The 11,515-nt window shown below is 46.7% G+C and overlaps 1 protein-coding gene across 2 annotated transcripts; it reads right to left on the bottom strand.

Moving 5' to 3' along the window:
• Positions 1–779: 779 nt before the first annotated feature.
• LOC128382566 (basic helix-loop-helix domain-containing protein USF3) lies at positions 780–11,380 on the bottom strand. Of its 2 annotated transcripts, XM_053342559.1 has the most exons (7): positions 11,298–11,380; positions 10,682–10,811; positions 9,491–9,522; positions 9,319–9,401; positions 9,022–9,118; positions 3,917–8,844; positions 780–3,136 (listed from the first exon to the last, which is right to left on the bottom strand). In XM_053342559.1, the coding sequence occupies exons 2-7, from the start codon at positions 10,723–10,725 to the stop codon at positions 1,331–1,333; spliced, it is 6,990 nt and encodes a 2,329-aa protein (XP_053198534.1). In that variant the 5' UTR covers positions 10,726–10,811; positions 11,298–11,380; the 3' UTR covers positions 780–1,330. The 2 variants fall into 2 exon arrangements, with proteins under 2 accessions (XP_053198534.1, XP_053198535.1); XM_053342560.1 differs by lacking the exon at positions 11,298–11,380 and having other exon boundaries at positions 9,491–9,515; positions 10,674–10,784.
• Between the last annotated feature and the right edge of the window lie 135 nt (positions 11,381–11,515).

Below are 11,515 nucleotides of genomic sequence, written 5' to 3'. Positions count from 1 at the left end.
ACTTCTGTGTTTACTCATGTGCTGGTTACCAAATGACTGCCAGGTGAGGGCGCTGTGACAGGTGTGTCAGTATTATTCCTCCCTCACAGGTTGGTGCATTAGTATTAGTCTTTGCCAGAGACATCTGCAATCGAAATGAAGGAGATCCTGAATCTACACTCCCCCTTTTTTTTTAAGTGTAGCTGTTCTGTGGCTGCACATGCTGGAGCACTATTGCATGTAAATAAAAGCTTATGAAATTGATGCTGGTCCTCTGTGCATCTTTTCAGTCTTGGGACAGTTATGTGTGGTGTCCACAGTCTGCAGTAATTTTTAACATGTTACACTGTCATTTAATGTTATTTTCTGTGCTTTGTTTAGTTTTACTTAGAAAGCAGACAATTCACTGTATAATTTGTTTCCGACAGCGTGGTTGTTTTAATTACTATTGTTCCATCCGTTTTCGGATATTGCAACAACACTCAGAGCTGGAAAAAACAAATGTTATTGAATTAAAAAGGGCCACCTAGTGCGGCATGAATATATTAAGAAACACACACACATCAGATCATGATCACTTCTGGGGACATAATATACTTACATTCATTTCCTGGAGAGCTACCTTAACCACTGACCCCTAAAAAAAACTTTTCCCAACTGGAGACATGGATTTTCCCTCAGTTGGACAAGCAGTCCTCAATTAAATGGTACCAAGTCTAAGAGTTGTCCCCAAAAGTAGCCTATGACAGACCATACACACACACATACATCTCAAGTTGGCAGCAAATACAAAGTTCTCCTTATAAACTTTATTAATCAATTTTCTATTTACAAATACATACATAATCTAACAATTCTGATATGAAACATTGGTATTTACAAAATATCTCTCGAAGAAAAAACAATCTGTACAGAACAACCTGATATAAGTTAGTAAATTACATTGGTAGGTAACTGTGCAGAGGGTTTCTTAAATCACAGAGAATACATTGAATTCAAGTTCTAAACCTAAATTAGATTTTGTTGTACTAACAAACAGCTGGTTTAACCAACATTTTAAACAAAAAAAGCTTAAAAGGACCGAGGACTTTTGAAATATTACAAATTATAACAATGACATCACACATATGCCAAAGAAATTTGAGATTGAAATTGTATGAACATGTAAACAACATAAATCACCACCAGACTGACTTTGTCATATTAACCTAGAAACCATTCATCGGGTGCTTCAACACCATGTTCTGAACGTAAACATTAAAAAGAACGAATAAATCTCAAACTGAAAATTAAACTGTTCCCTCCAGAGCATGAGGCCACCGTGGCGTTGAATATGCAGAGGGAGCTCTCCTCACACAGCCGAGCTACCGTCATGGCCCAGGATGTGACTGATGTTGTGGGCAGGACGGTTGGGCTGCTTGCCAGAGTCGGCAGCCGAGGTGTTAGAGAGCGACAGCAGGGGAGACATAGGCATGGCCGAGCCATCAGTGGGCATGCCTGTGGCGATCTCAGGAAACAGAGAGGTGAGGCTGAAGTTGGATATGTGAGGGGTGATTCCAGACGAGTTGGCGATAGGCATAGGGGGCATATCTGGCAGCAGGGGGAAGCCTGCCTGTCCAAATCCCACAGGGCGAGGCGGGGAAAGGATAGAGCCGAAGCGGTTGTTGAGTGGAGGAGCGTTGCCCTTGTCTGCACTTGGGCTGGGGAACATTTGGTTAGGAAAGTACTGGAGGGTGACATCGCTCGGGAGACTGGGGTGAGCAGCTGGAGAATAGGAAGGATAGAATGAAGGTAAAGTGTTCTGTGGCTCCACAGGCAGAAGGGACGGCGTACGAGAGGCGTTGGGCTGGCTTACTGGAGGGATGAATGTGGAGTTAGGATTGATGGGAGGTGGAGGATTCATCCCTCCTTCAGGAATAAAGGGGAAACCAAAGTTCTGTGTTAGGTGTTGATCTGGAACCAGGTTGTTGTCGCTAGGAACCTGAGCACTATCTGCCATAAAGCGAACGATAGTGCTGCGTCTTGCCTCCCCTCCAGACTGCGGCCTGCCCAGCAGCACCCCTCCTCCAGAGGGCAGAGGCAGGTGACCGTCAGGCTCAAAGGGGTTACTTGATCTCAGAGTACCTGATCGAGGCCGGTCACCCGGTCTCAGTTTGGCAGCCTGAGTATCACGGGTGATGTGGCGAGAATGCTGACTAACAGCAGTGGGCGGTCTGGAAGGGGCAGACGAGCGGCCTGGCTCAGAGCTGCTGTGTGGGGTTGGAGGATGGGGGAGACCTGCTCGCACACCATGCATGTTACTGTTGACCTGAGAAATGTGGCCCTTGTTGCCCTCTCCAAGCCTCATAGCTGGGGCCTTCTGGGTCTGGGGAACACTGGGGCTGGAGGCCTTGGCTTGTATGTCTGCTGCAGAGCTTCCGGGCACACAGCTGTACTCCATGCTGACTGGGGGACAGCACTGCACTGCTCGCTGATGGTTGCTCTGCTCAGGTAAGTGTGGAGAAAGGAGGCTTTGCATGAAACTCTGATGACAACCGTCCTGCTCCCGGGGCAGCGCTGGGCCAACCTGTACTCCCTGCGAGCCGAGATGAACTCCAGTGTAACCACCACGGTTTCTGCCATCTGCTGGAGGGCCAACACCCATCCTGAACCCGCCCTGCTGCTGTCCCTGCGGTCCCCTCTGGGAAGGAGGCACCGACTTAGGGGTCATGTCACTTCCACGAGACACTTGTGCCTCAAATCCACTGAGCTGATGTGCTCCTGCTCCTCCACCCATGGCCTTGAAGGGGGGGCACTCAGACACCCGTTGAACATCGGCAGACCCTGGATGGTCTGAGGGCAGGCGGTTCTGTGGATTATGTGCAATGTTGGCCTTTCCACGTGATGTGTCCAGGTAACCCCGGAGGTCTGGTTGCTCCTGTGTGGCACCGCGGCCGGGCTGAAGGTGAAGACCCATACGCTGCTGCTCACCACTAGTGGAGCTTTTACCGATGAGCGCCTCCGCAGAGTAGTTGGAAACACGGTGGCGTTCCTGGCGTGATGGTGCACAGGCCAGGTCAGACGACCGGGACACAGGATTACTGGAAGGAGAGATGAGCTGCTGCTCCAGAGTCCGAGAGCTCATCATCCTCTGCATAGCATTATGGTCCTGACCAGACTGAGGAGGAGAAATAATCAAGATGTTACTTCCAAACACAAGCCTGATCAGTGAATATCTATCTGCACTTCAGCTGCATTGGTCATCTGATGCACCCAAAAGCATGACTGAGCGCTTCACAGATGAGGTTTACCTACTGTAACATTTTGTTAAAATATCAACATTCCCCCTCAGACTTTCCAGACAGAGAAAATTAAACATAATGACAGCTGACCAGATATTACAATAAATCTAAGTGGGTTTAACAAATTTGTTTTAATATCTTTATTTTTTTAGGGATTTTAATGCTACAACAGAGTAAATGTAAGCTGTGGTCAATTGTGACAGATACATCTGTGTAAGACACTGTTACTGGCCACAAATTCACCTACCAGTTTTATACCCAGGAAGACTGAACTAACAGAAATGACACTGCTGAGGTAATAATTACTTCAATCTTAAATCACTTAATAATTCAGCTAACAAAACATCAGAAGTAATTACATGTGACCCTCAAAAGTTAGTGTTTTGTTTATTTTGTGACACCACACACAAAAAATTAAGCAATTTATTGCAGTTGTTAAGTGGTGAACAGCCAAAACTTCTAGTTTATCTGGTAACAGATGATCAATTATTAAATGTATACTGGCTGCATTTTATGTTAATTGTATAATAAAAAGGTACAACAACTAGTAGTTTATTAAATATATATCATATTATATTGGCAATAGAAACGCCAGTCAAATAGAAGAAACAAATAAAATCATACTGTATTATTCTGCACCATGTGACACTACCAACCTTAAGGTGCTCCTGCTGGGCCAGGTGGCTGCTGTGGTGGGCTCTGGGTCCTGCTGCCTGGGCTTCACAGCTTTTCTCCTGGTGCCTAAAGTGCTGTTGTTGCTGCTGGATCTGCTGCTGAAGATGCTGCTGGTGTCTGGAGTGGGAGCTCTGCTGCTGCTGCTGTAACTGCTGCTGTTGGTGTTGTTGATGCTGCGTCTGGGGCTGCTGTTGATGTGTCTGTTGTTGGTGCTGTTGGTGCTGAGACTGTTGGTGTTGGGTTGGTTGCTGATGTTGTGATTGTTGGTGGGACTGTTGTGGATGCTGCTGTGATTGCTGCTGCTGTGTGAGCTGTTGATGTTGAGTCTGCTGTTGTGGATGTGAGTGCTGCTGCTGAACTCCAGACTTTTCCAGGTGATGCTGCTTCTGCAAGCCGGCAGGTGAACCGGTCTGACTGCTTCTGACGAGTCCTCGCTTCTTCTGCACATGTTGCTGCTGCTCCTGCTGCTGCTGTTGTTGTTGTTGCTGCTGCTGAAGCGCCCTCTGGTGTAGCGAGTGCCGCTGTGCAGAGTCAGGCTGTGTCAGGTGGTGTTGCAAATGATACAGATGGTGTCTCTGTTGTTCTTGCTGCTGCTGTTTCATGTAAAGGTTCCCACCCAGGTGCTGGCCAGGCTGGGTTGCAGCATGCTGCGGATGACCCTGGGGCAGATGAAGCACCCCTGGCTGGTTCTGTTCAGGGGGTCCTTGAGGAGGACAGTGGCCATCTGTGGGCCGAACTACAGGACTCATGAAAGAGTTTGTGGAGAAGAGAGGACCACCACCCTCAGAATTAATTCTCGTCATTATGGCTGAAGAGGCGGAGGGAAGTTGTCCCACCATCATCTGGGTATGGTCTGGGGCTTTCACGTCCATATGGCTAACAGTGGTTGCTGATGGAGGGCAAGGCTTGGGTCGTTTTCCAGTGTTTAGCATCACCTCCTCCTGGGCCTGCCGCTTGGAGATGATCTTCACTTGTCGTTCACCCACACCGACTCCAGCCTGAGCCCTCATTAATGCAGTTTTTATAGGGGCATACTCGTTCAGCTGGGCTGCACCTGGGCAGGGTGAGAGTGCATTATTTGAGGGTTGGGATATGTGGGCTGAGGTCCCCACAGGTGAAGGAACTGAGCCCTGTTGGCCAGCAAGACTGGGAGAGCCAGGATAGGGCTGCTGATTGGAGCTGGGCCTGATAAGGTTGTTTACACTGAGGCTAGCCACAGTGCCACTCTGGGAGGAGCTGAGGGACTGAGACTGGGAGTATGAGATGAGATGAGATGAGTTTTGTGGATGTCTGCTTCCACTGGGCCCACTGACAGACCCCTCCCCAACTTGTCCTCTGACAGATACCTGGACTGCAGGTTTAACAGTTACTGTGTCCATGGGTTTAGTCACTTTAGCTTGCTGTTGTCCAATTGAGCCTCTTTCTTTACTGCTTGACACTGTTGAAGTCTTTGGGGGCTCCCATGTGGCAGTGGTGGGGTTTGTTGAAGCAGTGTTTTCCCCAGAGCATCCTCCTGTCCTCCTCCCAGGACTGTCCTGTTCCAGCATGACCAAAGCCAGCATCTCTGCCTGCTCAGATGTGAATGTAAATGTTCCAAAGGAGCTAGATGACGCACTAATACTGTGACCCTGAGGAAGCATTGAAGCCACAGAGAACCCTCTGCCTCCCCCCGCCCCTGTAGACATGGGAGAGTCTGTCTGTCTGCTAGATGTCATAGGGTGATCTATGGTTTGATCATCTAGGTTAGTGTACACCTGTTGAGAAGGGACAAAGTCCTTCCTAGAAGCAGTGTCAGATGTGGTTGCCACCAAGCCCTCTTTCTCTGCTGCTACTGCAGCAGAGTGTCTTCCATCCTCAACCTCACTGTTCCTTCCAGGGTGCTGGGGCGGTTTGACTTCGGCAGGATGGCACAGGGGGAGAATGGGCATGTTAACAACAGTCTGCTGTGTTGGCGCTCTAGTGGTTGTGACCCTTTTCCTGAACTCTGAACTTGTTGTAGGTGCTGTAATGGAGCTATGGGCTGCAGAAAAAGTTGGGGCCATAGATGAGTGTGTCACTGTAGTGGACACAGAGGGTGAAGTGGTGGGCTGAGACTCAGGTTTATTGCAGGTAGGAGGATTTTGGGTACTAGATGCCTGGGAATGACATACAGAAGTTGGTTGGGTAGCCTGGTTTAAAGATACTGCTGCAGTGGCTGAGGTGCTGACTGGAGTCAGACACGCAGAAGAAACAGTGGTGGAAGTGTACTGAACCTCAGTGGCACCTGCAGAACTGACCACAGATCTGCTCTGTCTAGAAACAGCAGAAGGCGCAGCTGACTTACTTTGTGTTGTGCTAGTTGGTGTACTGGTGCTTGGCTGTTTCACCTCAGAAACTACAGCAGATTTACTCTCAATGGCCACAGTTGTACTTACTGATGGTTTGACTGATGTGGCACTGACAGTCGTAACTGCAGCGGCCATACCACTAGTGTTTGTGTGACTGAATAAAACATCACTCTGAGTTGCACTGACAGAGCTTTTGCTCTGTGTGTGGGATTGGCTAAATACAGTTGGCCCACTAGATGGACTACACACAATCATTTTCAGTGTTGTTTGTGTGGAAGTGACATTTCCAATAGCTTTACTGCAATCTGTCGTTGTGACAGCTGTGGTACAAGTGGGGGGAATGTCTGTGACTTTTACAGTTGAGCACTGGGACACTATAACTGTCTGATCTTCTTCTGCAGCAGCCGCAGGCTTGGCTGAAACAGTAACAGCAGGCTTCACCTGACTGAGCTCTTTCTTCTTGGCTGGTTTGGTCCTTTTAGCTGTTAACCTCTTTGTATTGACAGCTGTGCGAAGCCTCTTTCCTGCAGGCTTAGAGGCATTAACCACCAGCCCTGATTTGACTGGGCTCAATGAAGGGACCTGCAATTGCCGCACAGGTAGAGCAAGTGTGGTTACAGGGAGGGGTGCTGGAGCAGGAGGTTGTTGCTGCTTCTGCTGGACAAGTGATGATGGAGCGGCTGGAGGCTGACAATTGTTCTGGCTAGAAACGGTAAGTGGAAGGCCCTGAGAGATACTCTGGTTGAGACTGCTGAGAGCCCCTAAACTGTTGAGGGCCACATTGGTAGTTGGTTCCTCAGTGGTGGTAGGCTGAACCAGCTGTAGTGTACTCTGGCCACCCTGGGAGCTGGCATTTTCAGAGGTCTTCATGGGCTGCAGGGCAAACACCTGACCATTCACAGTGATAGTCTGTGGGGTTGGAGGAACCGTTGGGGAAGTGGATGCCTGCGTGACCTGCAGAGGATGGTTCATTTGAGGCTGAACAGGGCGTGGGAGAATATGCACCAACTGCTTTCCCCCAACACTCTGTAAAGAAGTGGGAGATGTTGAAGTGCTGGTTGTGGGTATTTGAGTGGGCAATGCAGGTACTGCAGCGGGCACAGCAGCAGGCACCATGCCAACCTGAGGATTTTGAGGGGCAGGTGCAGCCTGATTGGGTGCCTGGATGATTACAATATGCTGACAGGGTGTCTGATTGGATACTTCCTCTCTTATAACTGACTGTGAAGGGCAGGCATTGGCTTGCTGCAGGATGACCACACTTGGGTTGTTGTTGTTAGTGTTCTGTGGTGCTGTTACCCCTGAGGCTGTTCCTCCAGTTGGGTTGACCTGCAGCACCTGCATGGTCTGAAGAAGGGGCAGCACAGTGGCTTGTGGCTGGGGCACTAGGGCTGGCTGAGAGAGGGTCTGAGGCTGAGGAATGAGGGCTGTTGGAGGATGAGGAACCAGTGACGTGGGCTGGAGAACAGCAGATTGCGGCTGTGACACAATGGCGGGGTGAGCCACCACAGCTGGCTTTGGAAGAACAGCACACTGAGTTTGGGGGGCTAGGATAGGCTGTGCCTGGTTCAGGATTGCTGGCCGTAGCTGCGGTTGTCTCTGAAAGGGCTGCGCTTGAATGTGAGCTGTAATGGGTGCTTGTTGTACAGAAACATGAGGTTGCATCTGTATTTGAATAGGCTGAACAGATGGTTTGTTGCCCATGGGACACACAGTCACCTGCTGGACAGCCTGGCTGATGTTGCTAACCTCTGGGGTGGCGAGACTCTGGCAGACTGGATGCACTGTGTTCCCTGCCATCTGCAGTGTTGTCCAAGTAGTCCGTGTGTTGCCTGTTGCTGCAGCTGTAAGAAGTGTTTGGTTGTTCGGGATAGCAGTGTAACTTACATTCCTGATGGCAGTGTCCTCTGTGACCCAAGAGCAGACCTCTGAGACGGCTGCTCTAGAGGTGGCTACAGTCTGTGTTAGCGTGGTGTGAATGGAAACAGGTGGAGCAGGGCTTTCAGTGGGGAGCTGTGAGGCTGAAGTAGCTGCTATGCTAAGGGTCTGGGCTGGGACAGCAGGCTGAGGTTGTTGGGGCAGGGTGGTGGGGACTGTAGGGAGCTGGAGGGTGATGTAAGACACAGAAGGCGGCAGAGTGGGGGCTGCAGCTGGTTTCTCAATCACACACTGCTCTACCACTCTCAGGCCCGGTGTAGACTGGGTGGGTGTGACAGTTGATCCAGGAAGAAGAGCAGGAGTAGAAGTGGAGGTATTGACTTGCAGCAAGGCTCCATTAACTCTTAACCCGGCACTGACATCAGAAGGTGGCTGAAGAATTAATGTTTCAGAAGGCTGTTTTCCCGGGCTTGTCTCCTTTCCTGCAGGACACATCACGTTGCCATTGGAGTAGACTATGATTCCCTTTGGGAGTTGATGAGTGGGAGTCACTTTTGCCACCTTGGCACAGCGCTGTTTGCCCTTCCAGTGTATCGTGGGGTCTTCTAGCAGGTTAATGTCGTGGGCTTTCAGGAGCTCGATGTAGTGAGCACTCTCCTTCCTCAGCTCCTCCAACTGACGCCGCATTCGACGGATCTCCTCAGCTGCACAAAGACCAAGCACACATACAAACATAATGATCTACTGAGTGTGCATAGTGTATATAATCATGCTTTCATCAGTCAATGCTCAAATGTACACATGATGACACAATTTATAAATGTATATTGTGGGAAATTCCTGCTGTGCCTGGCTGCAAATGTGCAACTGTTTAACCTCACCTTGGACTTTATCCCCTCCTTCCAAAAGCATTGTGTCATTTTGTTTCTTCAGTTCAGTGATGTAGCGAAAAGCCTGGTCCAAGATCATGTTCTTACTCTAATCAGGATAAATGTTTGATATTAAAAGATGCCACATAAATGCAAATTCACAGAGATATTAATTGTAAAGACGTGAAACAAAAATTCAGTTAAGTCTGATTATCAGGCTATAAACACCTTATACAGACAATAATAAATAATTTGCCCTTAATGGAAATTATTAATGAGGTATAACAGTAATTGCAACTTGTGTTTTACCTGTTTAAGTGCCTGGGAACAGGGCAGAAGATTACCGATGCGGTTAATCCCAGCATTTATCTTCTCTTTTCTGTGTCTCTCAACTAAATAAAGACAGAATAAAACCTTAATAAATCAGAGTTCACTAAGCAGGGAGGTTTGAATAGAAGCATTAAAGGAGATATTACTTCACCTGCATTGTGGGATTCTTTGTTTTTCTTCTTTCTGCAAAAAGTAAAACAATTGTTAACATGTCTTGTTATTACAACTATGTACTATCATTCAAGATTTATATTCAATTTTTGGCTCTTTTTTTTAAATAAACTAGGCTTTTTTACAGAATCAAAGGCTGTCCTTTTTTTTTTTTTAAAGCAAAATAATAAGAAACTCTTAGGTTCAGGGAAAACACTCCTAGATAAAATCAGAAATATTTATGTGTGACAGGCTATTATCTTTGTCAATTTCTATTTAATCTACAGTGCTGCTTCCGTCCTTTGAGATAATAGCAATTTCTCATACTCTCTCCATTTGGGGTTATTGCAGTTTCACAGTTTGCATCACTTTTTCCCCACCAAATAGATTTCCTAAACTATCTGTGTCCACTGGTCCAAAGTTGACAGGTAAGCTTTACTCAATTCTGTGTTATAGCCTTTTTACAAGCCACTACTAATATTTAAAGCAGGTATTCATAATTTCACTGTATAGGTCCATTTGAAGGGTAAAGCAGTAAGATACCCATAGTAATATTGTATCTTCATTTTTTCTCATTGTTGTGCATACTGTTTCCCAGAATTTAGTATTTTGAGGCATTTCCAGAATACATGACCATGAGCAACATTTACGAATGATGTCTGTCTTATTTAGTCCATAAAACTATTGTGCAGTCAACCATCACATCTGTCTTTGACCATGAAGATATTCTGTACAGTCATGCTGCCCTATCTATACTTCAGTAAACCCTGTGTATCACAGCGCATTATCACAAATGACAAATGTCCTACTCATCATTGCCCTCTATATCACAAGGTTTGATGGACTTCCTTACAGACAAGAATTAACCATTTCAATGATTTATCTATAAACTACCTCACATCTCTTCTCTCACTTAAATCAAGTACTTAACCTTAGATATCCCTCATGTATGCCAAAGGTTGGCAGAAGTGGTTTCATGCACCTTTCTAATGCAATGAACTGCAAACTGCCCTCAAAGTAATCTTTTTATTCTTCCTGGATATTTTAAAGCTGTATCTGTTGTTTTTTGTGCTCTTGTTGTGTGGATGTTCCTTGATATCAGGTCTCTCTTTTTTTTTTTTTTTTTAAAGGAGAGATCTTGAACTCAATGAGACTGCATGATTAAATAAATGCATGACTCAAACATTCTTACTTTGGCTTACGACCAGGTGTCTGAGTTTCAGTCATCTCTGGCATCCTGTCACAACAGTTGCCTGTGTGATGAGGTACTAGACCAGTCAACACATTCACCAGCTGGACCTCACATCCTTTCCATGACCGTCCTGCAATCAAACAACATGAAACATACATTATTAATAAGCATGATGACACCAGACAACATTAGACCTTAATGCACAATAAGTCTGCGGTACTGTTGACACAGTAGAAATAAAATCAGCAGCCCTGTTAAGGTAACTGAGCATCAAGTACTACAACTATGTAGTGTACATTTACTAGCTTTACAGCTAACATTAACTAATTTTCCTGCATATTACAGCTTTATAAAAGCATTATTGAAGACTCATACATACAGTTAAGAATTCTGCTTTACGTATCGACACAAAACGATGTTTAAATAGTTGTATACCGTAACTTAACCAGCCAGAAACAAGCAACCTGAGCTATTACCTATACAGCTAACCTAGCTTTCTTACGCTAACAGTTAGCTTAGCTCCGCTACAAGACATTATTATCAAACACAGCAGAAGCGGGTTTATTTCGCGGCACCGCTGTTAAAACGCGACTAAAGGAGGGTAATTTGCACTTACCTGTAGCCTCGGCATTTTAGAGACTGTTCTTGCGATAAGTTAAAGAGATTGGAGGCTAACTGTTAGCTAGCAAGGTATTCAACTCAACTCATCTCTCAAAACAATCTGTGTAGATCTAACTTGGTGCAGAAAGAGGAGGACTCTGTGGGAGCTGGCAGCCAATAGCATTCCTAGTACGGGAGGTCTGAGCCAATCAGCATCCAAGGATGGGTCCCCAC

This window comes from Scomber japonicus, chromosome 21, assembly GCF_027409825.1.
Source record: "Scomber japonicus isolate fScoJap1 chromosome 21, fScoJap1.pri, whole genome shotgun sequence".
NCBI classification, from domain to species: domain Eukaryota; kingdom Metazoa; phylum Chordata; class Actinopteri; order Scombriformes; family Scombridae; genus Scomber; species Scomber japonicus.
The sequence above is the reverse complement of the archived record's forward strand: the minus strand, read 5'-3'. Positions and strand labels throughout refer to the sequence as shown.